The sequence below is a fragment of the Mustelus asterias genome, chromosome 3 (assembly GCF_964213995.1).
Source record: "Mustelus asterias chromosome 3, sMusAst1.hap1.1, whole genome shotgun sequence".
In the NCBI taxonomy this organism is placed as follows: domain Eukaryota; kingdom Metazoa; phylum Chordata; class Chondrichthyes; order Carcharhiniformes; family Triakidae; genus Mustelus; species Mustelus asterias.
The window spans coordinates 148,386,694-148,404,418 of record NC_135803.1 but is presented as its reverse complement, the minus strand read 5'-3'; the positions used below and the strand labels follow the sequence as shown (position 1 = coordinate 148,404,418).

General features: G+C 44.6%; 1 protein-coding gene across 2 annotated transcripts; it reads right to left on the bottom strand.

Moving 5' to 3' along the window:
* Positions 1-830: 830 nt before the first annotated feature.
* Positions 831-16,167, bottom strand: glyctk (glycerate kinase). Of its 2 annotated transcripts, XM_078209881.1 has the most exons (6): positions 15,953-16,138; positions 13,598-13,697; positions 13,025-13,455; positions 12,209-12,360; positions 7,110-7,285; positions 831-2,053 (listed from the first exon to the last, which is right to left on the bottom strand). In XM_078209881.1, exons 3-6 carry the CDS (start codon positions 13,411-13,413, stop codon positions 1,139-1,141), a joined length of 1,632 nt encoding a protein of 543 aa, XP_078066007.1. In that variant the 5' UTR covers positions 13,414-13,455; positions 13,598-13,697; positions 15,953-16,138; the 3' UTR covers positions 831-1,138. The 2 variants fall into 2 exon arrangements, with proteins under 2 accessions (XP_078066007.1, XP_078066006.1); XM_078209880.1 differs by lacking the exon at positions 13,598-13,697 and having other exon boundaries at positions 15,953-16,167.
* Positions 16,168-17,725: the final 1,558 nt, after the last annotated feature.

The window sequence follows — 17,725 nt, the reverse complement described above, 5'->3', positions numbered from 1 at the left end:
TAAGAGCCGTGGGGTTATGCTGCAACTGTACAGGACCTTGGTGAGACCACATTTAGAATATTGTGTGCAGTTCTGGTCACCTCACTATATGAAGGATGTGGAAGCACTGGAAAGAGTGCAAAGGAGATTTACCAGGATGCTGCCTGGTTTGGAGGGTAGGTCTTATGAGGAAAGGTTGAGGGAGCTAGGGCTGTTCTCTCTGGAGCGGAGGAGGTTGAGAGGTGACTTAATGGAGGTTTATAAGATGATGAGGGGGATAGATAGAATGGACGTTCAGAGACTATTTCCTCAGGTGGATGTAGCTGTTACTAGGGGGCATAACTATAAGGTTCGTGGTGGAAGATATAGGAGGGATGTACGAGGTAGGTTCTTTACTCAGAGAGTGGTTGGGGTGTGGAATGGACTGCCTGCCGTGATAGTGGAGTCGGACACTTTAGGAACTTTCAAGCAGTTATTGGATAGGCACATGGAGCACACTAGAATGATAGGGAGTGGGATAGCTTGATCTTGGTTTCGGAAAAGATTCAGCACATCGTGGGCCGAAGGGCCTGTACTGAGCTGTCCTGTTCTATGTTCTATGTTTGTTTCTTTATTTGAATTACATTGTTTGAAAAATAGGTGCAGTGACCTCCAAAGTGCTGCTAGCTTGTGGCATATCTGATCCAAAGGTTGTTTGCATTAACTGGCAATGCCAATGTTTAACATAACAAAACCGTATACACATCCTTGTTCCTTTTGCTGATATCACCAACGATTGACAGGGAGTAGAGTAATGTAAGCTCTTAGTTTCACACACTGTAGCAGTAATAGGATTGACAAAAGGACAAAATAAGAGTACAAAATTATGTCTCTTGTTTATAGATCCTGAGCAATTAAGAGAAATATTTTTTTCAGTATACGTTAGGAACATAGGAATAAAGAGCAGAAGTCGGCAAATTCAGCCCTTCGAGCCTGCTCCGCCATTCAATCAGATCATGGCTGATCTTTCCCTGGTCTCAAATCCACCTCCCCATCTCTTCCCCATGTCCCGCTTTCCCTTTCTTTATTAGAAACATGTTTATCTCCCTCTTGAAACCATTCAACGATTCAGACTCCACCGCACTACGGGGTAGTGAGTTGCCTTCTCCTCATGAATAGCTTAAATTTCCTTGGGTTGAATAACAATGGCCTGCACATCCATGACATTAGTACTTGTAAGGCCTGTCACAATTAAATCAGCCCCATTATTGAACTTGCTAAAGAAGGTAAAGGAGTCATTGTTATTTATAAAGTCCTCTGCATTGAGCCCTTCACCGAAGGCCTTATCCACCAGTCCAGTGTAAGCGAATGCGCCGGCTGCATCAGTCGGCCCATCTTGTCCATCGGTCCCGCCACTCAGGAAAACGACTTCATGCTTTGTAATTGCGTCCTGCGGAATCTCTGATTTTACACAATGTAGTTCTAAGGCTACACGCAAGGCCAGCTCCTGATTTCGACCCCCTTTACCTTTGCCCTGGAGCCGAACTGTAGTTTCACCCCCTGCCAGAAGGCATATTGGTTTCCTGGAACGCCGTGTCTCCTCCAACAGCTCCAAACAGCCGTCTAGATGGAAGTCAGGAAGTCCCATGCTTGTAACCATCTGCAGGATCTCATCTTTCAGTTTGCTTGCATGCGCATGTTTCGAATTGGCAGCTGCCAGAACTGAGCACACATATCGAATCAAAAGACTGTACAATTTGGCCACAGTCCTGACATCTCCACTGACTACAGTAGACAGGACAGAGGTGTTATAACCCAAGCTTTCCGATTTACGTTTTGCTTCCTCCAAGGCAATTGCATTGGATCCCACAACAAAATTACATACATGAGCAAAACCGCGGGGGTCCTCTTGATCCATTTTTGGGCTGGGCTGAGACAGAACAACTTTCACAGACTCTGGCATGGATGATGCTAGGTTATATTTTGACAGTATCTTGTGACAGTCCTCTTTACTTTGTGAGTTAGGTACAGTTGGGCCACTGGCTACGAACTCCAAATGGTCTCCAATAACATCAGACATGATGAGACTCACCACCTGCCAAATAAAGAACCATATTTTTTTATACTGCTCCAGATTTCAACCTCTCGTACAGTTGAACCTGATTACAGCACCATTACAAGGGTTCGGTTTAAATAAACTTGTATTCAGAGTCCTAACTCCAAAGATGATTTCAATTATTAGTACAATCTCTGATCAAAATTACCTGTTGCATCAGCTTTTAATCAACAACCTTACACCGTATATAGTCAAAGAGATTAGATGCAGGGCAATATTCTCACCCATTTTGCTGAGATGACATATTTACAGAATCTGTATATAAATATTGTTTGCTTACTAAAGGGGGCAGCATGGTGGCACAGTGGTTAGCACTGCTGCCTCACAACGCCAGGGACCCGGGTTCAATTCCCGGCTTGGGTCACTGTGTGGAGTTTGCATGTTCTCCCGTGTCTGCGTGGGTTTCCTCCGGGTGCGCCAGTTTCCTCCCACAGTCTGAAAGACCTGCTGGTTAGGTGCATTGACCCGAACAGGCGCCGGAGTGTGGTGACTAGAGGATTTTCACAGTAACTTCATTGCAGTGTTAATGTAAGCCTAATTGTGACTAATAAATAAACTTTTACACTTGCTGTGGTTAAATCATTTCATAATCCATCAACAGAGATGTCCTTAAGCTAAGTGGGTGAACACACTACATGGTGTGGCACTGCGTCATACATTCCAGAGATCTGTTTTGATTCCTGAGTGAGGTGGTGTTAGTGAAAAGGTGTAAGGGCTACAAATGACCTCAGCAAGGTTTAATCCATAAAGGAGTAAATTTTATCCCTGCTCTTGACTGCCACCTAAGTGACTCTGACTGGAAGTACCACCCGGTGATTGCCAACTGCAAGATTTCCATAGCTACACCGATTCACCTGATCAAATACCTGGCTGAAAATTTATTGTACAGGTTCACCCATAGTGAATAGCCACCTGCAATCAGGTATTGGAGGGTAGTCGGCACTCAGGACCATATCTGAGTAGCACAAAGTATCTTTAGAATAGGAGCAGGAGGGAGAAAATTGACAAAAAAAAACACCTGCCAGTTACTACTCCTTAACAATAAGCAGTGGGAGGTGACCCTAGGGAAAATAAGTAAAGTTTCAGTTTGTAATGTTGGGTTAATTTTAAGAAACCACATTATAGACTATAAAACTTTGTTACCTCTGCACTGGATTCATTGTGCTCAGTTTGGCCTCTGTACATAGTGGAGGAAATTAAGCCTTTGGATAAGTGCCCCAAAATGGTAACTAATCTAAGGGCTCTTAGTTATGGGATTGATTTTATGCCCTCCCCCCACATAGCGTGTCTCCTCTCTGCTGGCATATGTAGCAGGCCATTTAAGGTGCCATTTATCTTGGCAGGACTGTAATACAAGACCATAAGGCATAGGAGCAGAATTAGGCCATTCGGCCCATTGAGTCTGCTCCGCCATTCAATCATGGCCGATTTTTTTCTCATCTCCATTCTCCTGCCTTTTCCCCATAACCCCTGATCCCCTTATCAATCAAGAACCTATCTACCTCTGTCTTAAAGACACTCAATGACCTGGCCTCCACAGCCTTCTGCAGCAAAGAGTTCCACAGATCCACCACTCTCTAGCTGAAGAAATTCCTCCTCATCTCTGTTTTAAAGGATCGTCCCTTTAGCCTGAGGTTGTGCCCTCTGGTTCTAGTTTTTCCTACTAGTGGAAACATCCTCTCCACGTCTGCTCTATCCAGGCCTCGCAGTATCCTGTAAGTTTCAATAAGATCCCCCTCATCCTTCTAAACTCCAACGAGTACAGACCCAGAGTCCTCAACCGTTCCTCATATGACAAACTCTTTATTCCAGGGATCATTCTTGTGAACCTCCTGGACCCTTTCCAAGGCCAGCACATCCTTCCTTAGATATGGGGTCCAAAACTGCTCACAATACTCTAAATGGGGTCTGACCAGAGCCTTATACAGCCTCAGAAGTACATCCCTGCTCTTGTATTCTAGCCCTCTCGACATAAATGCAACATTGCATTTGCCTTCCTAACTGCCGACTGAACCTGCACGTTAACCTTAAGAGAATCTTGAACAATGACTCCCAAGTCCCTCTGTGTTTCTGATTTCCTAAGCATTTTCCTATTTAGAAAATAGTCTATGCCTCCATTCCTCCTTCCAAAGTGCATAACCTCACACTTTTCCACATTGTATTCCATCTGCCACTTCTTTGCCCACTCTCCTAACCTGTCCAAGTCCTTCTGCAGCCCCTCTGCTTCCTCAATACTACCTGTCCCTCTACATATCTTTGTATCATCTGCAAACTTAGCAACAGTGCCTTCAGTCCAGGAGGGGCCATAAAACCCTGGCCCATGGATTTGGGCTATCACTTTGACATAAAGAAAGGCATTGCAGGTACCTGGATGGTGAGATATCTTAGCTTTGTTTGCTTCAGTCTATGCAAAGACTTCATTTTAAAATATTTCTGCCTATGTAACTAATTCTGCTAAGCTTAATTGACTGCTAACTTGACTACATTTTAAAACTCAGAAGACATGCTGGGTTAGCTCAAATATTACTGCATTCCTGAAGGGTACACAGCAGGCAAAACAAGATTTTCATAACAACAGCTGCAAGACTTGTTTTCCTAGACAGAGACAGCCTGCGAAGGACACTTACAATAACGAGATAAGGGTTGAGATATATTGTGGATTTTAGTGTTTGTTTTTGAGATTAGCTGCAGTGTGATCAGTACAGGGACTGGCTTGCTTAGAAGCCAGCCTCCAAGTTCGCTTTGCTTTTTCTTTTCGCTTCTGTCACGTTAATTTAATTAAGTTCTGTTCAATAAAAGAAAGTAAGGAGTCTAACAACACCAGGTTAAAGTCCAACAGGTTTATTTGGTAGCAAATGCCACTCGCTTTCGGAGCGCTGCTCCTTCGTCAGGCGAGTGGGAGTTCTGTTCACGAACAGGGCATATAAAGACACAAACTCAATTTACAGAATAATGAATGGAATGCGAGTCTTTACAGCTAATCAAGTCTTAAAGGTACAGACAATGTGAGTGGAGAGAGCATTAGCACAGGTTAAAGAGATGTGTATTGTCTCCAGACAGGACAGCCAGTGAGACTTTGCAAGTCCAGGCAAGTTGTGGGAGTTACAGATAGTGTGACATGAACCCAAGATCCCGGTTGAGGCCGTCCTCATGTGTGCGGAACCTGGCTATCAGTCTCTGCTCAGTGACTGCACTGTCGTGTGTTGTGAAGGCTGCCTTGGAGAACGCTTAACCGAATATCAGAGGCGGCCTTCACAACACACGGCAGCGGAGAGTCGTTGAGCAGAGACTGATAGCCAGGTTCTGCACACATGAGGACGGCCTCAACCGGGATCTTGGGTTCATGTCACACTACCTGTAACTCCCACAACTTGCCTGGACTTGCAAAGTCTCACTGGCTGTGCTATCTGGAGACAATACACAGCTCTTTAACCTGTGCTAATGCTCTCTCCACTCACATTGTCTGTACCTTTAAGACTTGATTAGCTGTAAAGACCCGCATTCCAATCATTATTCATTATTCTGTAAATTGAGTTTGTGTCTCTGTATGCCCTGTTTGTGAGCAGATCTCCCACTCACCTGACGAAGGAGCAGCGCTCCGAAAGCTAGTGGCGTTTGCTACCAAATAAACCTGTTGGACTTTAACCTGGCGTTGTTAGACTCCTTACTGTGTTTACCCCAGTCCAATGCCGGCATCTCCACATCAATAAAAGAAATACATTTTAAACCCCGTACCAGTGCTGTCCCTCATCTGTTCAAAGGAATAAATGGACCCAACAGACAGTAAAGATTTTTTTACACTTATGGGTTGGATTGGATAGGCTACTTTAAAGGGTGGAGCTAAGGGACATGCATTAAAGATAAAGAATCAGGTGAGAAACCAAGAAGTTTTTATTTTCACAAGAAATTATTGCTCCTGACAAGACTTTCTGAACATGGAGTCCTTTAATGGCAAACTAAAGTGAGTGTATGTTCAGTGATAGAGAATTAAGGTGCTAGCAGAGATCATGAAGACTTGTGAGAAGAAAATCAGTTGAGGTTCCTCCTCATCATTATGTTCCTGCTGTGAAATGCGCATGTTTAGATATCAGCTGATAATGCGAAGTTCAGGCATAATGCACTCACCCTACCTTCCTCCTCCCTATAATTCAGTGCCTAGACTTACACAAACAAATGACCATTGGGCCAATGTTTCAAAAAGTGTTTTTGTGTAATGTGGCTTGCCACAATCCTGTGACCTTTGATGCCATCCTTGGTGTATAAAGGCTTGAGAGCAGAAGCCATTTGATCCACCACCTGGAACAGATAAGATGCTGGATCTGTGACATTGCTCGAGTCAGCTGAGGGTCCCTGTGTGGCTGGAGGGGTAAAGAGTTGGAATCTTCACCGTTGTAACATACAAAGAATTTTAGATAGTAGCTTTCGTAAGCTTCGGGCATCTCAAAGTGCTTCACAGCCAATTAAGTATATTTGGAAACATAGGCCGGGATTCTCTAATCTTGTCTGCCTCCCCCGCTGCATATGAGAATGGAGAATGTGCCACTCCAGCCAAACCTCCATTCATTTCAGCGGCACCGGATAATCCCAGGCGCAGACAAATACAGAGGTTTTTGGCGGTAATCTTTGCTGTGGGAAGTACGGCAGCCAAACGTGCAAACATGGATGAGATGATGACCAGGTAGTCTGTCGTACTGGTGATGGTTCACAGATAAATGTTGGCTGGGGTATTGGGAGACTCCCTCGCTCCTCTTTGAAAAGTACCATAGGGATCTTTCACATCCATTTCTCAAATGAAAGGCAGAACCTCTGACCATGCAGCACTCTCTCGGTACTGCACTGGGGCGTCAGTCTGGATTATGTACTCAGCACTTGAAACCCATAACCTTCTGGCTCAGAGATGGAACTGCTACCATCGAGACCCAGCTGACATTCTGATCAACACCACTGTGGATTAGGACCAGCAATTGATTGCAATCTCGTTCAAAGTATCACAATCAGCAAAGTCTCAGTCAACAAAGAGAAAATGTATACAGACCCGAGCAGGATGGGCGACTCGAGCCAAACCTCCGCCCTTCAACAGAGAGAGTGTCTTGCGGACTGTGTTGAGCTCCTGAATCGTTGCCCCCCCAGCGGCAAGTTGTTTGGTCAGGCATTGTTTCTCCTCCAGGGTGATGGGGGGGATTGGAGCTGGCAATAAAGCGGACCCCCCTCCTAAAGAAACAATGTTTAAAAACTGTTACAGACATGAGCATGCCAAGCCTCCCGCGGATGATATAAAGCGAGCTTAAGCATAGAGTTCACACAGGCTAGGTTAGAGATTGTGAAAAAAATAATCCTCTCACAGACTAATGGGTACACTTGGAATACTGTGTACAGTTCTGGTCACCCTAGTATAGAAAGGATAGCATTAAACTAGAAAGACTGCAGAAAAGATTCACTAGGATGCTACAACTTACAAGGAGAGGCTGAATAGACTGGGACTTTTTTCCCTGGAGTGTAGGAGACTTCGGGGTGATCTTATAGAGGTCTATAAAATAATGAGGGGCACAGATGAGGTAAATAGTCAACATCTTTTCCCAATGGTAGGGGAATCTAAAACTAGATGGCATAGGTTTAAGGTGCGAGGGGAGAGATACAAAAAGGTCCAGAGGGGCAATTGTTTTCCATACAGAGGATTGTGCGTGTCTGGAATGAGTTGCCAGAGTAGCAGTAGAGGCATGTACAATTTTGTCTTTTAAAAAGCATTTAGACAGTTACATGGGTAAGATGGGTATAGAGGGATATGGGCCAAACACGGACAATTGGGACTGACTAGCTCAATGGTAAAAACTGGGCGGCTTGGACAAGTTGGGCCTGTTTCCATGCTGTAAACTCTATGACTCTATGTGAACTTGCACAGAAGGGAATTAACTCATGGTTGATTGGTACCTTTTAAAAGGGTTGAAATCTGTTGAGAATTGTAATTATGGTTTAAGGAGGTATTTAATAATATTGCTTGAGTTTCTCTTTCCAATTCAGGTAAGGTTTGGATGTTAGCCCTCTAATGCAGAGAGTGCTATCAGATATTTTGGAAGGAATGTCCGTGTTAGATTAATCTGGGTTACAGTCTAAGGATACGGGGTAAACCATTTGGGACTGAGATGAGGAGAACTTATTCAACCATAGAATGGTGAGCCTGTGGAGTTAGCTATCTCAAAAAGCAGCTGAGGCCAAAACATTATTAGATATAGCTCCTGGGGCTAAAGGGATCAAAAAATATTGGGGGCGGGGGGGGGGAGAGAGAGAGAGAGAGAGAAGCAGGTATGAGTTACTGGATGGATGATCAGTCATAATCATAATGAATGGCTGAGCAGGCTCAAAGGGCCGAATGGCCTACTCCTGCTCCTATTTTCTATGTTTCTATATCCTGCACCTTGGGGGAACTCCACAACACTTCATGAATCATGGAACAGCAAAGATACACTGCAGTCAACTACTCAAGTGTTGGCAGAGTGGGGAGTTTGCAAGTTCTCCCCCTGTCTGCATGGGTTTCCTCCGGGTGCTCCGGTTTCCGCCCATTTTCCAAAGATGTGCAGGTTAGGTGGATTGGCCATGCTAAATTGCCCCTTAGTGTCCAATTTTGGAGGGGGTATGGATGCTCTTTTGGAGAGTCGGTACAGACTCGATGGGCAGAATGGCCTCCTTCTAGGGTTGGGAAGCATTTTCCGATCAGGGCCAGTGTGATCTCCTGGACTCGTTTCGATCGCCTCAGGGGGTCGGAGAGGAATTTCCCAGATTTTTTTTCCCCATATTGGCCCTGGGGTTTTCACTCTGGGTTTTCGCCTCTCCCTGGAGATCACATGGTCTGGAATGGGGGGGTGGGGGTGAGTTAATAGGTTGTGATGAACAAAGCATCGTAGCTGTGAGGGACAGCTCGGTGGATAGGATATTGGTATGTAGATAGGCTGGAAAATTGGGCGGGGATCCTGGATTCAGGATTCAATCCTGGACCGGGGAGCGGCGCGGGCTTGGAGGGCCGAAGGGCCTGTTCCTGTGCTGTATTGTTCTTTGTTCTACACTTCAGGGATTCTATGGTTCAAGCTTGAAGGGTGGCCGTGGCTGGCATTACTGCAGTGCATAGGATAGCAAAAGAGCATAAGAAATAGAAGCAGGATAGGCTGTAAGGCTCCTCACACCTGATCTGTTCTTTAGTAAGATCATGGTTGATCTTTTATATCAACTTCACTTTCATACTCTATCCTTACATTCTCTTCGTGTCCATATCCCCAGTGATTGAACATCTAAAGCTCTCCAGGATGGTTAATCCCAAGGAGTTGTTTGAGTTATAAAGAGAGGCTGGACAGACTGGGACTTTTTTCCCTGGAATGTAGGAGGCGATATATATATATATATATATATATATATAAAATATGGGTGATCTTATAGAGCAAGGTCTACAAAATAAAGAGGGGCATATAATAGGTAGATAGCCAACATCTTTTCCCAACAATAGGGAGTCTAAAACCAGTGGGCATAGATTTAAGGTGAGAGGGGAGACATACAAACGGGTCCAGAGGGGCAACTTTTTCACTGGAGTGTCTGGAACGTGCTGCCAGAGGCAGTAGTAGAGGCGGGTACAATTTTGTCTTTTAAAAAGCATTTAGACAGTTACACAGGTAAGATGGGTATAGAGGGATATGGGCCAAATGCGGGCAATTGGGACTAGCTTAGTGGTAAAAACTGGGTGGCATGGACAAGTTGGGCCGAAGGGCCTGTTTCCATGCTGTAAACCTCCATGACTCTGAGTCACAGCCTTCTTGAGTGCATACCTTTCTCTTCATCTCAGTCCGAAATGGTGGACCTTTTATCCCGCCAGCATCTACCCTGCCAATCCCCAAGAATTTTATACAGAAGCTGAGAGTTTTGTGGAGCTTCAGGAGGTGATCACTGCGATTGTAGAGAGACCAGGGGAGAGAAGTTAGGTGACCACCACACAAACTAGGAAGAAAAGACAGGAATGCAGGATTCCTCTGGGAATGTGGCACTCAAAAAAAATAGTATTTAGTATTGAATGCCCGTGCAGGTGGTGGAATTTAAATTAACAATATTGGGGAATATAAAGCTAGTCTCAGTGATGGCGACCATAAAACTATCACTGATTTTCATGAAATCCCATCTGGTTCACGAATATCCTTTTGGAAAGGAAACCTGCCATGTTTACTTGGACTGGCCCACATGTAACCCTAGATCCAGTGCAGACTACCCTATGAAATGACCTAGCAAGCCACTGAATTTGAGGGTAATTAGGGTTGGGCAACGAATGCTGTCCTTGCTGACAATGCCCACACCCATGAAAGAATTTTTAAAAATTAACACCAAGTTTAACTATTTCAGATCATAACCCTTCTGCTGTGAACATCAGCTGCTGCTGGTGATGATTCTTCTTTGCCCAGTTGCATCTTTTGTTTCTTCACTTGCGTAATTAACATGTCTTTTTGCCCTATCATCTCTTTTGTCACTCTCCTGCTTTCTGCTCTGTCACAGACCTTCCTATTTGTTCTTTCCTCTTGCCCTCCTCCTGTCCCTGCTCAAAACACTGTTACACCTAGCTAACAAAGACACCTATGCCAGACTCCTATTTATTGACTACAGCTCAGCCTTCAACACCATTATTCCCACGAAACGCATCTCCAAACTCCGTGGCCTGGGCCTCGGCTGCTCCCTCTGTGACTGGATCCTGAACTTCCTAACTCACAGGCACAATCAGTAAAGATAGGCAACAACACCTCCTCTCCACGATCATCCTCAACACTAATGCCCCACAAGGCTGTGTTCTCAGGCCCCTACTATATACTCCTTATACACCCATGACTGTGTGGCCAAATTCCCCTCCAATTTGATTTTCAAGTTTGCTGACGACACCACCGTAGTGGGTCGGATCTCAAACAATGACGAGACAGAGCACAGGAAAGAGATAGAGAATCTGGTGAACTGGTGCAGCAACAATAATCTCTCCCTCAATGCCATCAAAACAAAGGAGATTGTCATCAACTTTAGGAAGGATAGGGGAGAACATGCCCCTGTCGACATCAACGGGGATGAAGTAGAAAGGGTCGAGAGCTTCAGGTTTTTTAGGTGTTCAGATCACCAAGAACCTGTCCTGATCCCCCCATGCCGACACGATAGTTACGAAAGCCCACCAACGCCCCTACTTTCTCAGAAGACTAAGGAAATTTGGCATGTCAGCTACGACTCTCATCAACTTTTACAGATGCACCATAGAAAGCATTCTTTCTGGTTGTATCACAGCTTGGTATGGCTCTTGCTCTGCCCAAGACCGCAAGAAATTACAAAAGGTCGTGAATGTAGCCCAATCCATCATGCAAACCAGCCTCTCATCCATTGACTCTGTCTACACTTCCCGCTGCCTCGGAAAAGCAGCCAGCATAATTAAGGACCCCACGCACCCTGGACATTCTCTCTTCCACCTTCTTCCGTTGGGAAAAAGATACAAAAGTCTGAGGTCACGTACTAACGGACTCAAGAACAGCTTCTTCCCTGCTGCTGTCAGACTTTTGAATGGACTTACCTTGCATTAAGTTGATCTTTCTCCACACCCTAGCTACGATTGTAACACTACATTCTGCACTCTCTCGTTTCCTTCTCTATGAATGGTATGCATTGTCTGTATAGCACGCAAGAAACAATACTTTTCACTGATGCTAATATATGTGACAATAATAAATCAAATCAAAACATCTCTAAGCACTCCCCAGTTCTGATGACCTAACACACTGGGCTCGATTTTGATTCTGGATTTTGAGTGGGTCAAAAGCTTGCCCATTAACTCTATCTTTGCCACTGCAGAGGCTGCCAAACCTGCTGAGCATTAACAGCTTCATCTGTTTGTATTTCCGCAGTACTTTGCTCTCTAACCAGCAAAGATCAGACCTGAAACCAGTGCCACACATGGCACTGCAGGAATCCCGTAAAGTGTCAATGTCAGTCAACTTAATTTATTTCAGTGAATATTTCAAAACTTTTACAGTGGTTTGTAGTCAACCTTTAGATTAGCGGATATTGATCTGGGCTAAACCTGAGGCATTGGATTATTATATACATTTACAATGATGATTAGACAAACAATTTCTGTACCTGAGATAAGCACAAAAAGCAGGTCATCTGTGGTAAGTCCTTTCACTAATTGATGGATAGTGTTGGCTGCCTTTAAAGCATTCTCATCAGGGAGGTTATGTCTGGCCCCTTCCATTGCTTGTATTTTTGTCTGAGGTCTTAGGAGCATGTCCCTGCAGAGTTGTCAGGAGTGAAGCAGTTAAGCACTGGAGACAATATAGAGTGCACTTGTTCTAGATTCCCCCAGTATGAAATGCACTTGTTCTAGATTCCCCCACGAGGGAAAACACCCCCTCATAATCTTATGTTTCGATAAAGTCACCTTCCTCTCCTGAAGGTGGTGTTCCATGCATTGTACGGTTCTGTGGGTATTGGGCACCCCTCAGTACCAACAATTACTCATCTTTGCTTATTGATAGTGAGTGTCCTCACTCAATACCCACTTCCTCACCCACCACCATTTTCTAGCATGAATCAGGAGCCTGATTAAGAATCAGGAGCACAGACACCACCTCAGTTTCCATCTCCATAACATAGGAGCACTGAGACCAAATGTAGCTTCCACTTCTCCCCCACAATGAAGTTTTTCAGCAAGACCAGAAATTGAATCTGCAAACATACTGGTCAGTATAATTCCATTTTACAATTGGACCACAAATTTACCAACTGAGTAGTTGTTTGAATGTTTCTCAAGCAACCCCAAACTGTGTGAAACTGTGTCATCCTCCAGCTTAATGTCCTTGGTTAGGTTTGTTAGGGAAGGATCAAGGGGAGACTCATTGGTGCTACCGGCTAATAGCAAAGAAAAATAGACATGCTAATCTTTTAATTTCTTACTCTTTTCCAGCCAACTGAAGAATCCGCTGAATTCCAAGAGGAATGCTGATCACTCCTTGGAGCAGGTTGTCTCCCAGAATCTCTTCCATAGCAGCTGCCATTCCCAACACGGCCTTTCCAAATCCAACAAGGTAGACATTCTTGTGCACAGGGAAGCACTGATTTTGAATCACCAGCCTGTCTCCTTCTATCCTAATGTTGTTTTTGATCATGTTTTGAGGCAAAACAGCATTGATTGCTGCCTGAAAGATCTGCAGACCATGCTGCTGAGGGGGCATTTCTTTACTAATTACAGAGGCAATCTGATGAGGTCTCCTTGGCTGCCAGTACTTGTAGATGAGTTGGTGATTGCGATGAAGCCGTAAGTACCTTCCAAATGCAGCGACCATCTTAATTACTGAGGTTCATTGATTGCTTTGAACAGTTTCATCCTGCCGGAGAATGAATATGGATTAGTGAGAAGTTAATCCAATTCTGGAGTGCAGCAAACATAGATTCAAGTCCAGAATTAAAACTGTAGGGTAAATGTCATGTCAGAAATGTTATTTGGTGGTTACATCTCCAATTCTTCACCTGTCATTACTTTATCTTCCACTTTGCATATTTTCATTCCAGATTTTTACCAGAATTTGTACTTCCAGATGTGATCATTGTTATTTCATTTTTCATAAAGCTGCAAGAAATATTAGTAAATCATAAACTGGGGTCTGGTTGGTAACAAAGCTTTTATTTCCACCTTTTCACCATTTTAAATTATTGACTAGAGACCTGTTGAAATAATTTTAATTTTAGCCTTGACACTTCATCTTGAATTGAAATATTATTTCAGCTTTAGGGTGGGATATTGTGCCCCCCACCACAGCGTTGGTTTCCCAGTGGTGGAGGGGTTCACTCTTGGTCGCTGGTGAGATCTTACGATCCCGTTGATGACTATGGCATTTTGCATGGCTCCCCTGTCCTGCTGCAGAGGGGTCGCCTTTGGCGGGTCTGGAAGATTCTGTAGGCTGGAAGGGCTGGAAAATCCCGCCCTTAGCTGGGCTAAGGTGATCGGTCTCAATGAGAAAGTGATGTAATTGGTCTCTGCATCCCTCAGCTTGGGGAAGGGAAAAATACAATCCTTACAGAAGTGCAGAAGGAGACCATTCAGCCTATCAAGTCTACACCGACTCTTTGACAGGGTGTCATACCCATGCCCACCACCCTGCCTATCCCCTAACCCCACACATTTACTATGGCCAATCCATTTAACTGGAACATCTTTGGACTGTGGGAGGAAACCAGAGCACCCAGAGGAAACCCACGCAGACACGGGGAGAACGTGCAAACTCCACACAGACAGTGAGCCGAGGCTGGAAGTGAACCTGGGTCCCTGGCATTGTGAGGCAGCAGTGTTAACCACGGTGCCACCGTGTCACATCAGTGCTGGATTCTGCTTCTGATTGCTAACCAGCAACCTGATATGTGTGTGTGAATTTGGATTCAGACTGGTTATCCTGTCCTGCTGAACTGTCCAGGGCTTATATACAGAGACAATACACAGAAAGACACCAACGCCTCTACTTCCTCAGAAGACTAAGGAAATTTGGCATGTCAGCTACAACTCTCACGAACTTTTACAGATGCACCATAGAAAGCATTCTTTCTGGTTGTATCGCAGCTTGGTATGGCTCCTGCTATGCCCAAGACCGCAAGGAACTACAAAAGGTCATGAATGTAGTCCAATCCATCAGGCAAACCAGCCTCCCATCCGTTGACTCTGTCTACACTTCCCGCTACCTCGTAAAAGCAGCCAGCATAATTAAGGACCTCACGCACCCCGGACATTCTCTCTTCCACCTTCTTACTTCGGGAAAAAGATACAAAAGTCTGAGGTCACGTACCAACCGACTCAAGAACAGCTTCTTGCCTGCTGGTGTCAGACTTTTGAATGAACTTCCCTTGCATTAAGTTGATCTTTCTCTACACCCTGGCTATGGCTGTAACACTACATTCTGCACTCTCTCCTTTCCTTCTCTATGAACGGTATGTTTTGTCTGTACAGCGCACAAGAAACAATATTTTTCACTGTATGTTAAGACTTGTGACAATAATAAATCAAATCAGAAATATAGGAACAGGAAGAGACCATTCAGCCCCTCAAGCACGTTGCACCCATTCAATGTGATCATGACTGATCTGCATCTTTAACCCTACCGACCCACCTTGCTTCTGCAAACTTTTACAAACATGCCTGTCAAAAATCAACAGCTCTTGTACCTTGCACCTGAGCACAAGGTGGGAGGTGAGGGGAGAGGAGAAAATTGTTGAGTGGGGGAAGGGCAAAATTAAACATTGAAAGGATAGTTCTGTAAACCATTGGCCATCTTCCTTCGCCTCTTTCCTTCAGGCCATTTTGAAAAAAAAAGACCACCAATAAAATTGCCTAAAAACAATGAAATCTAATTTCCCTGAAAAGAAATGCAGAGATGGTTCCAAAAATCTTTATTTTATTTATTATTTAATACTGGTTCAAGGATGCCGGAGGTTAAGGGGGACAGTAGTTACAAAATAACCCGGCACAAATCTCCAGTTGAGATCATTGATAATCTCTTGCTGAAGCGACTGTTAATTATTAACACAGGTCGAGACTGAAATGTAACTTCGAAAAAGAAACTCTGACCCAAAGTTGTTCAAACTTATTCTGCACAGCCAGAACTGCAACTAGACTCCTAAAAAAGTTCCCCCAAAATAACTGTAGATCTTATGTGATCCAAGGTCATCGGGCAGCTTAGCTGGTCGGTGTCAGGCAAGGGATGAGGATGGAGCTAGCAATTTTACTGCTCTTTTTCAGCACTGCGCCCTTCCTGTTGCTGCTGCTTACACGCGTGGGTTGGACATTGGGTTAAGTGGCATGTTGATACACAGCAGAAATCTGCTTCATGCTCTTACCTTTTAGGCGATGGCTGCTGTCAGCGAAAACTAAACCACAACCTCAGCTGTGAGTCTGCCGCATGATGTACGGAATTGTAGGGGGTTGGACATCCTACTGCTCCTCCTCCTCTTCCTCAACCCACCGTCGTCTCTCCCCTCCCCACCTTCTCTCCGCAAATGCCTCTTCTTCCTTACAACACGAGCTCCATCTCCTCTTTCCACCCACCTTCTCTACCTCTACTTCGCTAAGGATGACAGTTATTTTTTCAAAAATTCAATTATTTAGTTAGTAAGTGTTTTGGAGATGTTTCCACTCAAGGGGGAAGGGTTGGAGGGATCAAAATAAGGAGTCTTAAGTATACAGCACTCGCCCATTCGGTGGAAGGATTGAGAACCAGGCAGAGGACACATTAATTAATTGGCAAAAGAGGCAATGGTGACAGAAAAATGACTTGTTCACCCTGTGAGTGGTCAGGATCTGGATTGCACTGGCTGAGTGTGTGGAATCAACCGTGGCATTTAAGAGGGATTTAGATCGTTATCTGTAAAGAACGAATGAGCAGAGCTACGGGGCAAAGGCGAAAGGAATGGCACCAGGTAAATTGCTCCTTCAGAGGGCCAGCACAAACACGACAGGCTGAATGGTATCCTGTGTTTTAACCATCTTGAGGTTCATAAATCATAAAATCCCTACAGTGCTGAAAGAGGCCATTCGGCCCATCGAGTCTGCACTGATCACAATCCCACCACCCCACATATTAACCCTGCTAATCCCCCTGACACTGTGGTCAATTTAGCATAGCCAATCCACCTAACCCACACATCTTTGGAGTGTGGGAGGAAACTGGAGCATCCGGAGGAAACCCACGCAGACACAGGGAGAATGTGCAGACTCCACAAAGACAGTGACCCAAGCCGGGAATCAAACCCGGGTCCCTGGCACTATGAGGCAGCAGTGCTAACCACTGTGCCACCAGGTTAAGGGGATTAGTGGGATAAATACGTGGGGTTATGGAATAGGGCTTGGGTAAGATGCTCTGTTGGAGAGCTGGCGCAGACTCGATGGGCCGAATGGCCTATGGGAATTCTATTCTATGATTAAGTCTGTACACTAGAAAGGTACTTACCTGGAAGCTTATTATGTACATAGTGTAAATAACATGGTTTTGAAGAAACTTAACTGAGTTGGACATGAGTCAACCATGAGTCGAGGGAAACCTTCCTAATATTGATTAGACTACAAGTTACCCGATGAGAGATCCAAATGCTATTCTGTGTGGAGACCAAATCACAAACCACCAGTCTTCATAGAATCATGGAATCCTTACAGTGCAGAAGGCGGCCATTTGGCCCATCAAGTCTGCAATGACTCTTCGACAAAGTATCTTACCCAGGCCCTAACCCTGTAACCTGTATCCCAGTCTTCTAATATGACCAGTTTCTGTAAATTCTACATACAAATAAGTATTACGAAGTTCAAGGTGCTGAGAAGTTTTGATAGAGTAGATAGAGAAAAATTATTCCCTCTAGCGAGTGAATCATTAAGAAGAGATCATAGATTTAGAATCATTGACAACGATTTAGAGGGGTGGCGAGGAGAATGTTTTTCACTCAGAACAGTGGTGGGATCTAGAATCCTTTATTTGAAATGGTGGTGGAAGCTGATTTCAACAATAAGTTTAAAAGGGTATTGGTCAGATAATTGAGGATGAAGAACTTGCAGGACAGACAAAAAGCATGGGCTGGTGTGGGATGGGATGGAACTGAGTAGAGCTGTTCTTTCAAAAAGCT